Genomic DNA, 12,682 nt, shown 5'->3' on the forward strand with positions numbered 1-12,682 from the left:
TCTTAGAAAATCATAACTGCATATGTTGTCATGCTGACATTATCAACACACAGCACCTGATCATTCAGTTTTGTTTGATTATTTTACATTTCATTTAAAGAGCCAAAGCATCAATGTCATGAATCTCTTTATGGGGTTTATTAAACTGGATAGTTATGAGATTTATCCTTGGATATCATATTTTAACAGCAGATTCCAAGTAGTTAAAAACCTCATGTCTAGCTTTATCTTAAATCAACACAAAACCAGCCATTGGCTGCTCTTTCTAACATATCCCAGATTAACAGTTCTGCGGATGATCTATGGCCTTCTGTTATTTTTAATATTTGAGTGCTAAAACATGCATGCTCCAGTTTGCATGAATACTAAAATCTTTCCAAATTTAAGTATAGCCCATCATCATTTTTGAACCATGATTATGACTTCCTAACAAACATGTAGATAGTCCAAACAAGGCCATTTGCTTTAGCCAAAGATCTTTATCAGCCCTCATGCTGTCTAAATCATTAGCATAGAGAAACAACTACATCCTGGCAGTTTTAAGTGGTTCATTGTTTTATCAGACAATGTCATTTGTTTGCAAATGATATGAGAGAGAGAAACTACAATTAACATAATAAATATGTTTATAATGTAAAAGATGCTCTCAAATCCGGCCCTTGAGGTCCACTTTCCTGCAGAGTTCAACTCTGATCAAACACAGTTAAACATGCTAATCAAGGTCTTCAGGATTACTAGAAAGTTATAGGAAAATTAGTTTGATAAGGGTTAAAGCTAAACTCTGCAGGAAAGCGGACTTCAATGACTGTGGGTCTAAATAATTGCATACTGTTGGAAAACTACCTGAGGTGATTATGGGAGTGTAATCATTACCGGAAAAAGGAAAAGGGCATTTAGAGACCATGGACGTGATTTCTACACCACTTGTTTATTTTGTGGTCACTGCAAAGAAGTGTTTAACAAAAGAGAAACCAGCTAAACCACTTTGTTTGAGGTAGCAATCATAACAACAATTCAGTACTGATATGCTGGTCTCAAGTAAGTAGATGCCCCATTAAGTCCCTTAAAGGTAGGGTAGAGAGTTTTTTTTTATAAACACTTTTTGTTATACAGGTTAAAACTCTCCTGATAGCGATCAATAATAGAAGTGGTATAAATATTAAAACATGTACATATATCTTCTGTGGAAGTCTCAGGACCAAAAAATATTTGTTCGGACCAAATGCAATGATACGGTGTCCTACCTCAGCGTACCCTGTTCGTGCAGACATAAGGCTTTGCAGAGTTGTAGACACACAGTCATAGGGCGACATAAACAAACATATTTATTTCAACACACAACAAACAAAATCAAATCCCTAGAAGCTTGTGTTTTGTAGTGGCTGCATGCAAATTCTGCTAATTCACAAGCTGGCAAACTGCAACAGTCATACTCGGAAAGGTAATGTTAAACCAAACAAAATACAAAACTTTCAGAAACGCTCAGCCATGTGATTATTTTATCGACTGATAGGCAATGGGTTTAATCTGTGACATTATTAATAGATTTGCTATCCGGCGTCTTCTCGTCGCCCCCTCAACCAGTGTTGCCAAGTCTGCGGTTTTCCAGCGGAATTGGGCTACTTTAAGACAGTTGCCGCGGGTTGTTTTTCATGTCCGCGACCCCAAAATAACATGATATTTAGCCCCTGGAATGCTAATTTTACCAGGGGAACCCCACCAAAAATGCGGATTTTACCAGGGGACCTAGAACTCAACACGCCGTGGTTACTCTAATCTTAGAATATTGTAGGAACAAAATGAATAGTGCACCCAAGTTGTCAAATTTCTCAGTTTTGAAGCTAAAGTATTTCACACAGCCTATAGGTTTTATATGAGTTTTTGCATGTGGGTGTGGGAATCCCACCAAAATTTTTCAAAATACAAATTTTTAGCCTTCTGACTTGTATCAATCAACCAAACTCTGCATACGCTAGGTGATGGAGGACGTTAGGTTTGCAGGACTTCAAAGAAGAAGAAAAAAACACTGAGATAAGGTGCAGTTTGCCTTGCTTTTTCAGTGCTTTTAAATTTGTTTTTGTAAGCTACAAAATACGTGGAAGACTGAATCGATGCAGGACTTACAGGCTTAATATTATGGAATAGTGGCAGTAAATGCCTAAATAATGTATGTTCTCATATTCTCATCGATATTTCAAAAGTATAATCGGATATGATGACATTGCAGTAATTATTACAATGAAAGCTAATGTAAAGTTTTCTTATAAATAATAATAGTTATTTTTATTTGAGGGTTAGTTTTGTCCACAATAAACACAAACAGTTCTGCTTTATTTTCATGTTACTCAGCAATTTTAATCAGCTGCAGACAGAGCAAGAAAGAGTTAACGTCTCAAGGAGGCAGGGACTATGCTTTCTTTGGTCCCACCCTCTTTCTTGAGCGTGATCTCAGAGTAAGGCGAGCTCCAGCCATGGGACAGCAATGGGCCAAAGAGTCTAGCTAAAATATGGCATAGACTCTTCTACATGAGTCCAGCTACCACACAGAAGCAGAGTAGAACAGAAGCCTGAGAAACCTTCACTTAAAGAATCATCTTACAGCAGAAGATCCATGTGTAAATGCTGCCTGAGCATCTCTTAAAGTTGGACACATGCTTCATCAGAGTGAAGCATGGGTTTTGACAAGGCTCGTCACTCAAGCTCACATCCTCGTTTACTCGCAGAGGTGTCACAGAGGAGGTGAGAGCTAATGGACTGTTAGAAGAGGACAGTGGATATCATGCTTTCATGCTTTCTCTCATTTTCCTCCAGATTTTCAGTTGAGATGTAATTATTAACCAGAGGCAATGAGGAGTCATTTTGATCCACGAACAATGTTTACCTAAAAAAAAAAAAAAGAGTGAAAAGAACGTATATTTGTGTGATTTGAATAAAGGAATTACGTGAGAGACATCACTGGATGAGTGTGTTGGCAAGATGAGTGTACCAGCAAACTGTGGATTCTCTTTCTCAGCTGATCGGGCATTAAAGCCACGGAACTGGAATTTGTATGGATCCCCATGTGCCGTCAACAGACCCATCGACATTGTGCAGAAACGCAGGCGGTAATAAACTTTGATGATTTATATATGTGATTCTAGATACTGTCAAATACAGTGGGGTCCAAAATCCCATGAAAATGCTCTTAAAAATTAACATTCATATCGGTATGTCTTAGTATTTGGTTTGTCTCTCTTTTGCTTAAATAATAGCAGCAATTGAGCTGCATGAACTCCATAAGTTTGTGTCAAACCTGATGATCATGTTCTTCAGAATGATTTGAGAGCATCTTGATCTTCAATGGAAGCAAGAACATCTGCCCATCTGTACAAAGAGTCATATGATCAGTGACACAAATTTAATTAGTTGATTAGTGACTGAGAAATAGTGCAGAATATTTATAAAAAATAATATAGTAAATATCTAATATATTTTTTTCCTCCAAAATCCTATTTGTTTTGTGTGTTTATTGTCAGGTTTAAATTAGATAAGAATCCCAGACCCCACTGTATATTTTAACTTCAATCTAAGGCTGTTGAAATTCAAAATTAGGTTGTTTTGTACAACTGTATTGTATTGATAACTGGATTTTTTTTCTTTTTTTTTCTTTACACCTGGTGTAGAGACAGAGACAGATTGCCATGTGGTTTGGCTGTATAAATCTTCTACTCTGTCCATGGAATAACCTGTTGATATGCTCTGACCCATGGAAACTCTTTTCAGACTGCTTCAGACAAGATCTACTAGTCTGATGGCAGTAAAGCACTATGATAAATGAGCAGTTATTCTGCCAGGGTTTTGCATTACTCTGTGTGCGCAATCAGTAATCGTGAGCGTTTTCTGCTTTTGCATTTATTGTATCACAGTCTGGAAATCAGTTCATCTGTAACTGTTCCACTAAATGCCAAACAGCCCTGCTCACTGTTTCACTGAGAACATCCAGCATATAACACCTCTAATTCACCTTAAATCACAAGGACTACATGATAAATGTCAAGTTATTTTATTTATGATTTTCTCTATAAACCATTAACCAATAGCATTAAGAAATGCATAAATAAATATGCAATGAAAAGTGGAAAAAGCTTAGGATTTCAGTCTTCTCTTTATCTGTAACAGTACCAGGACTATACTATACGTTTGGATTGTTATTTTCTACAGCATTATCGCTACCAAAAGGAATTGCAAAAATAACAACTGTTTTCAAACAGGTTTCCTGAATGCTCACCCTATTTGCCGTCGGTCAGGCAAACAAAACATCTCCAAACTTACACCACTGGTTGAGCCAGTGTTGCAATGAAGGGATGCTAAAATAATAAGAACAAAGTTTTGGTAGTCAAAGTGTTGACATTTTTCATGGAAATAAACATACAGAGGGCTTATTTTATAGTTGTGTTTTCATACTGATCCTGCAAAAGAAAAAGACACTTCAGCTTTAAAACAGCAACAGTGAGTGATGTACGTTTGCTCAGCTGCACACCAGTTAATATTCGAATAAAAATGCTTTTAGATAGAGCCTGAAGTAATAAAGGTTTCTGTGAATGTTTGGACGGATTTTCTTGTATATTGGATTTAGAAAAAAGCTACCATCTAATTGTAATTTTGTCATGGCCATCTACTTTTTCATTTGAATTTCTTACGAGACACAATGTGCCATGTCCTGATAGAGTAGTTAATTGTGTTAGGGAAGTATGGGATTTATGAAATAAAGAGAAAATCTGCTTTAGTCAGAGGGGTTTTTGATTTAAAGTGAACCATGAAGCCTCTGCCCTCCCACAGTATCAGCAAGGCTGCGTAGACATAGTCAGATACAGTGCACTTCTTTTGGACACACACACACACACACACACACACACACACACACAACAGACGTTTCCCACTTGCATAGCCATCAATGTCTGTGCTGACAGTAGGATTACAGATAAAAAACATGATTTTCCATTTTTTCCACCATTTATTTTCTGTCTTGGTTTATCAGATAAAGTACAGGACATTTGGGAGTTAGAGATTTGTATGAAAAACAAAACTTTTATTACAACTGATTATTTGAATGGAAAGGGGTGCCGTATATTGTACCATGCAAAAACTATAGTGCTGAAATATTGATTCAGATTTTAAGAACACAACCTTGGTTAATCTAATAGTTATTAAATTACAAGATCCTTTGACTTTATATCGCACAATGTGACTTTAAATCTTGTCGTTTCAGTTTTATATATATACCAATTATATTTTAAATCACACAGTATGACTTTTAATTTCACAATTGATTGACTTTTTCATAATTTTGACTATTTCTCATAATTTCATCGTCATCTGATGATTGTGTGACTTTATTTCTTCTTTTAAATGTACCCTAGAATCAAAATTTGAATTTACCTCGGCATAGTTAAATAACAAGAGTTCAGTACATGGAAAAGACATACATTGAGTTTCAAACCCCATTGTTTCCTCCTTCTTATGTAAATCTCATTTGTTTAAAAGACTTCCGGAAAACACGCGGATCTCAACATAACACCGACTGTTACGTAACAGTCGGGATCATTAATATGTATGACCCCAATATTTGCATATGCCAGCCCATGTTCAAGGCATTAGACAAGGAAAGGCAGTATTAACGTCTGGATCTGTGCACAGTTGAATCATCAGACTAGGTAAGCAAGCAAGAACAACAGCGAAAAATGGCAGATGGAGCAATAATAACTGACATGATCCATGATATCATGATATTTTTAGTGATATTTGTAAATTGTCTCTAAATGTTTCGTTAGCATGTTGATAATGTACTGTTAAATGTGGTTAAAGTTACCATTGTTTCTTACTCCATTCACAGAGACAAGAGCCGTCGCTATTTTCATTTTTAAACATGTGCAGTCTGTATAATTCATAAACACAACTTCATTCTTTATAAATCTCTCCAACAGTGTAGCATTAGCCGTTAGCCACGGAGCACAGCCTCAAATTCGTTCAGAATCAAACGTCAACATCAAAATAAATACTTTACTCACATAATTCGAAGCACGCATGACGAACATCTTGTAAAGATCCATTTGAGGGTTATATTAGCTGTGTGAACTTTGTAAATGCACTGTAATATAGTCAAGAGCTCGTGTGGCAGGGAGCAGGCGAATTAAAGGGGCAGCGCACTGCCAAAATCAGTGTATAGTTAATGATGCCCCAAAATAGGCTGTTAAAAAAATGAATAAAAAAAAAATATATGGGGTATTTTGAGCTGAAACTTCACAGACACATTCAAGAGACACCTTAGACTTATATTACATCTTGTGAAAAAAGCATTCTTGGGCACCTTTAAACTTAAAACACTATTACCTTTATATTTTTTACTTTGAGGTAGAAACAGGCTTTCAGACTTAGAAGATTTGGCGAAGTTCACATGGGACCAAACATTATTAGTCTTATGAAACATCAGTTTTGTAGGCTAGATTTATTACATTGCTGTTTGTAAAAATGATCATTAGAATCTTTAAAATATCAAAGTTCAACTAAAACATGTGATGGGTAATACCAAAAAGCCCCTAACGTGTAAATGTATCACTCATTCGTACATTGCGTGTGCAGACATCTGCTTCTGCTCGTAATTCCTTCTTGTGTAGATTGTCAGGATCTGTAAACGGTTGTAAACCATTTGTCAACTGTTCAACATATTTTCTAGAGCCTCATGTCCAGAAAAATGATTTATGGGTCTTAGCGGATTATAGTCACTTGAGGCTGGGAGTGCCACGTATTCTGCCGTTAAATGTTAGCAGCGAGGTTCAGGCAAGAAAAACTACTAAACGCAACGGTATGGTTGGAGCACATTAAGTTCATTATCTAAGCACTTGGCCTTGTGCTGCTGAATTGTGTGACCTGACAGAATATTGGTTTGTAATGATGAATATGTTGAACTGTGTTAGTGTTTTCTTAATCTTTATTAGAGAGATTTGCTGTAAAACATTCTTTGAGAATATCCATTTGTCTCCCTCTTGGCCGGTGTCTTGGCGGTGTTAGATTGCAATCGTCTGAACATCTGCAGCTCATTCTTCTTGTTTTTTTTTTTTTTTTTTTTTTTTTTTTTTGTGAAAAGTGTCACATGGGATTACTTTCACCCCCCAAGAGATACAGCTATTTTCAGTTTGTAAACCTATTACAAAACGATGCTAGTGTTATCTAAAACGCATGGGGTTATGTAGCTCTTAGTGTTTGTATGGACACAGTTCACAGTGTTACCTGTAGCTATCTCTAAATCTGGCTGTAATCATGTGATTTTAGTGTGTCTCTAAGGCTATATCAGATCCCTTTTCTCCATAGTACGACTATTTTTGATTAGCTTTCTCATCACTTTAGATTACTTTCATAATGTATGTTTTGCTCTGGGCATTTTGCATTGCTGTTCTATTGTTTTCTTATGGTCACAAAATGATCCTAGGATAACAAATTGAGCCCCATCCATGCCCTCTGAGAGACCCTCTGCTGTTCACAGAAGTGCTCCGTCACAGACCCTGCATGGAAAATCTGATGCACTTGGTTAACTTTGTTTGTAGTGATGGTCTAGTACAATGCATGGGCCGCCATGTATTTTCCTCTACATTTTTTGCTTTAAGGACATTACTCATATAAAAATCCCTCTTCTTATGTATTCTGTATTATTTTATTGCTAAAGTAAAAAAATAAATAAAATGGAAAGCTTCATTTTTGCTTTCAAAAAATACTAATTTGTCAAATTACACAATTTTGGTAAAAGAGACAGTTTGGTAAGATATATGAGTGTTATTTTACTATTATTAATTTACAGATTGAATGTTTTTTTTTTTTAATGCAAGATCGTACACACACCGCAAAAAGTGTTAGTCAGAATATAAAATATTAGTCGGAAATAAAATACCGTTGTTCTTTTTTTTTTTTTTTTGAAAGAAATTAATACTTTTATTCAGCAAGGAATCTTACTTATAATTCCCTTTCAAATAAATGCTATTTCTATTCATCAAAGAATCCTGAAAAATGTACCGTTTCAACAAAAATATTAAAGCAGCACAACCGTTTTCAATATTGATGATAAGAAATGTTTCTTGAACACCAAATTATACAGCATATTAGAATGATTTCTGAAGGATCATGTGACATTGAAGACTGGAGTAATGATGCTGAAAATTCAGCTTTGCCCTCACAAGAATAAATTACATTTTAAAATATATTAAAATAGACAACAGAAGTAATATTTCACAATATTACTGTTTATTTATCAAATAAATGCAGTCTTGGACTTTTTTCAACAACAAAAAAAAAAAATGTCTGACCCCATACTTTTGAATGGTAGTACATTAATATATTATTTTATGCTGAATCCACCTGACTAAATTAGTACAGATGAAAGTAAATGTTAAAGGTGCCCTAGAACTTTTTTTAAAAAGATGTAATATAAGTCTAAGGTGTCCCCTGAATGTGTCTGTGAAGTTTCAGCTCAAAATACCCCATAGATTTTTTTAAATTAATTTTTTTAACTGCCTATTTTGGGGCATCATTATAAATGAGCCAATTCAGGGTGTGTGGCCCTTTAAATCTGGTGCTCCATGGCCCAGAAGCTTGCCTTAAACAACATAAAAAAAAGTTCAAACAGCTAATATAACTCTTAAAATGGATCTTTACAAAGTGTTCGTCATGCAGTATGTCTAATCGCATAAGTACAGTGTTTATTTTGATGTTTACATTGATTCTGCAATGAATTTGAGGCTATGCTCCGTGGCTAATGGCTAATGCTACACTGTTGGAGAGATTTATAAAGAAGGAAGTTGTGTTTATGAATTATACAGACTGCAAGTGTTTAAAAATGAAAATAGAGACTGCTCTAGTCTCTGTGAATACAGTAAGAAACGATGGTAACTTTAACCACATTTAACAGTACATTAGCAACATGCTAATGAAACCTTTAGAAAGACAATTTACAAATATCACTAAAAATATCATGTTATCATGGATCATGTCAGTTATTATTGCTCAATCTGCCATTTTTCGCTATTGTTCTTGCTTGCTTACCTAGTCTGATGATTCACCTGTGCACAGATCCAGACATTAATACTGCCTGCCCTTGTGTAATTCCTTGAACATGGGCTGGCATATGCAAATATTGGGGGTGTACATATTAATGATCCCGACTGTTACGTAACAGTCGGTGTTATGTTGAGATTCGTCTGTTCTTCAGAGGTATTTAAACAAATGAGATTTATATAAGAAGGAGGAAACAACAGAGTTTGAGAATCATTGTATGTCATTTCCAAGTACTGAACTCTTGTTATTTGACTATGCTGAGGTAAATTCAATTTTTGAATCTAGGGCACCTTTAAAGTTTTAACCAAGTAGAAAAATATAGTAGTATTGCATATTGCCCACATTAGGTGTGTTTATGCAAACTATAACAAAAGTAGTTTTTTGTGATCGGAAGCACTTTTTTCTGTAATATGAATGTATATTAAAGTCACCACCAGTTTGTTTTTTAGCAGGAAAATGTATGTGGAAATATCTGTGTAATGCGCCTTCAAATGTCTATGACTTAATTCTGGCTAACCCCCACTCATGTTTTAAAATGTCAGTCTAAATCCGAGACAAACCAAGCTTATTTTTAATCTTGACCATAAATGTTCAGTGGAAAGCTGAGATCACAGCACTGCCTCTCTCTCTCTCTCTCTCTGTACCCTATTGTGCCTCAGAAATCTTTATACAATCTCTGCAGCTCTTACCGGTATGGATGTGCTCCACATTTTATGTGCACAATTAGGAAAAGGCAGCATGCACAGAAACGGTGATTAAACAATCGAGGACACATCCTCTGCCCGCAGTGTCTACGCACGAATATGTGACCTGCTGGATGACCCTGTAATTAGCTGCCTCATCAGATCGGTAACGTCTCCCGTTGTGCTTCTGTGAGACTTCAATCTCAACGTGAAGCACCAAGAAGGGTCTTTTTAAAACTCAAATGCATGTTCACTTGTGGTTAACTGTGCTTTTAATCTCGTTACAGTGCTACTTTTGCTGTTGTGCAACACGGTTACCATTTTATTTGTAAAGCAACAGCTGTCTTCCAAATCTCCTGTGGCATGTACATGAATGTCTGGGCCCCTGGGTGTTCATTGACGTCATGTGACTTTGTGACTCTCTTAAATGTCATTTTTTCTTGTTGATTAGAAACAATGGAGAGAGGAACAGGATGAACAGCCTTCTGGCTGCGTCCCAGTGGACTGGTTATTCAACTATGAGACTAAATGACTACATGAGATACATATGGCTCCGCCTCTATTCTTCTTTTCTTTACATAAAATGTTGCATATATGAACAAACACGCCTCAGTGTGGAGCCGGCGTTCTTGCGTTCTTTTCCTAAGATGTTTTGACTGTAGATTAGCGATTGTTCTGCATTAGGCTAATGTGAGACACGCAGGCTGGGCTGGTGTATCCCTGTAATGTGCCTGGGTTAGGACTGACGTAGCACCAGTGTCTCGTGACGCATGCTGGGTGTCAAGTGTTTAGATACTGACAGTCAACATGCAAGCATGTCATACGACTGTAGAAGATTTAGTAACAGCTCTTTTACTCCTCACACTGGAGGTGCACTTTAAATGTCTGAAAGATTCTGCTCGAAGCTATTGTAGCAAGTTAGTCTTCACTTAGTGTCAATTTCAGCCTGTTCCTGAAGGCCATGGTAAGCTGAGTTGAAGCCAGGGGTGTAAAATGATACTGTGTCAGCCAAAAACATAATTGAAAGGTTCCCACAATTAATTGTACTAATTTTTAAGTCGAAAGTAAAAATGTTTTCGTAGCTTTTGAAATTGACTGATTACAGCAGCACTAACCTGTTTCTCAATGCTTTGTTTATATAAATATCTACAACGCACCAGATGCTAAATTTAACATCCTGAAACGTGTTTCCAGAAATGATTAAACTTTAAAGTCAGCTGCAATTAGAGCTGAATGATTCCATTGATTCTCCCATGATTCTGACCAGACAACTTAAAAAAAAATAATGTATTTTTCTAGAGGTTCTGACAAAATGTTCATTGCTGCAGTCTATTTAAAATGTTTAATTAAGCTGAATGATTGTGGCGTAATGATATAATCGATACAGTCGTTGAAGCACCAAAGGTGAAGAAACATATGATTAATAAACTGTTAACTTAGATGTAGATATACACAGGGATTCTCTTTGTGCCATGAACTTTTCAATGCGCAGCGCAACTGCGATTCCATATTGCTTCAAGCACATCATTCTGCACCCGGGATGCGCATAAGCGGTTTGTGCTGCTATTTTGAAGCGTTTCATATAATCATGGTTTTGCACACTGAAAGATTTAATAGCCAATTTTGTTCTGTCGTATCTATAGCTTGTTGCCCCACTAAAAATCTGCAAAATACATTTAAAATGAATGTCTTTTAATCTTACATTAATATAAATACATATAATTTTTACATATAAATAAAGCTAATATAAATATATATTTTTTTCATTTCATAATACAAATAGTAATTTTAAACTTTTTATTAACATTTTGATTTTATAAAATTACTGTGCAGAGTTTTTTTCAAGAATTAGGCCAGCATAATTTTTGCTGCTGAATTATATAGTCACCTAGTTTTTATTTATTTATTTATTGGTCAGCTTATGATTATATATTTGTAATCATTTGTTGTTTTTCTCTATAATGAAGTAGTGTGCATTCTGGATTGTCAAAGAGTGACCATTAGTTGCACAAATACAGATGTCTTTCGTGAGCACTTAACCTCATCTTAAAAAAAAAAAAAAAAAACTTCTTATTCCTATCCTTTCACGTCCTCTAATCCCTCTCTATTGTATCTTAGGATAATCTGAGCACTGCCTATAACTTGTATTATGAGCACTTCTTGTCTGTTTGCCTCGTCATGACAGCTCGCTTCTTGTATTTCCTCACTTGTAAGTCGCTTTGGATAAAAGCGTCTGCCAAATGAATAAATGTAAATGTATAGATACAGGCCCCCATTAATAAATTAATTCAACAAAGGTAACCTCTTTTGCTACATATTTTTAACGGTTTAATGTATACTGTACATGTTTGACCACTTATGAACTATCATTTAGACTACTATATACGTGTACGTGACTAATGTGCCAAGATATTTTGAAGAAAGTTTATAACCAGGCTACTTTTTGCCCCAAAACTGTTCAGTTTAACACATTCTTCAAAATATCTTCCTTTGTGTTCAACAGAACAAAGAAAATTATACAGATTTTGAACAACTTGAGGGTGAGTAAATGATGATAGAATTTTCATTTTTTGGTAAACTATCCCTTTAAGGCTCATACGCTTGTACTCTGTACTTGCTATATACTGTCATCATGTCTTGACTGAAAAGGCCAGCTTCATACATGCATATTCTATCATGAGCCACAGGAGGCATCCTATTCCCAGAAAAACAGCCCATTATTTTCCATAGCACTGAAACAAAAAGACTGGTCACAAGGACCAGTTCATCTATCTAATCTGGACTTGATGGTTCATCTAACCATCTGGACTAATTGGTAGGAATGATGATGCAGCAATTGTCATAACAGTGCATGTGAACATGGTTAAAGGGATAGTTCACTCAAAAATTAAAATGTAACTGTATAATATTGGTATATA

The 12,682-nt window shown here is 35.7% G+C and overlaps 1 protein-coding gene across 3 annotated transcripts in view; it reads left to right on the forward strand.

The window, feature by feature from the left end:
* pde4ca (phosphodiesterase 4C, cAMP-specific a) overlaps positions 1 to 12,682 on the forward strand; it is a 51,230-nt gene that overhangs the window by 20,119 nt on the left and 18,429 nt on the right. The window contains exon 1 of one of the 3 annotated variants that reach the window (XM_067364271.1): positions 2,473 to 3,104. The exons of the other annotated variants lie outside the window; for them this stretch is intronic. Within the exon in view, the coding sequence (XP_067220372.1) occupies positions 2,977 to 3,104 (128 nt within the window). The 5' untranslated portion in view covers positions 2,473 to 2,976. Of the gene's footprint in view, positions 1 to 2,472; positions 3,105 to 12,682 lie in introns of those variants that run through there. 3 annotated transcript variants of the gene reach the window in all.

This window comes from Chanodichthys erythropterus, chromosome 16 (genome assembly GCF_024489055.1).
Source record: "Chanodichthys erythropterus isolate Z2021 chromosome 16, ASM2448905v1, whole genome shotgun sequence".
Taxonomy (NCBI): Eukaryota; Metazoa; Chordata; class Actinopteri; order Cypriniformes; family Xenocyprididae; genus Chanodichthys; species Chanodichthys erythropterus.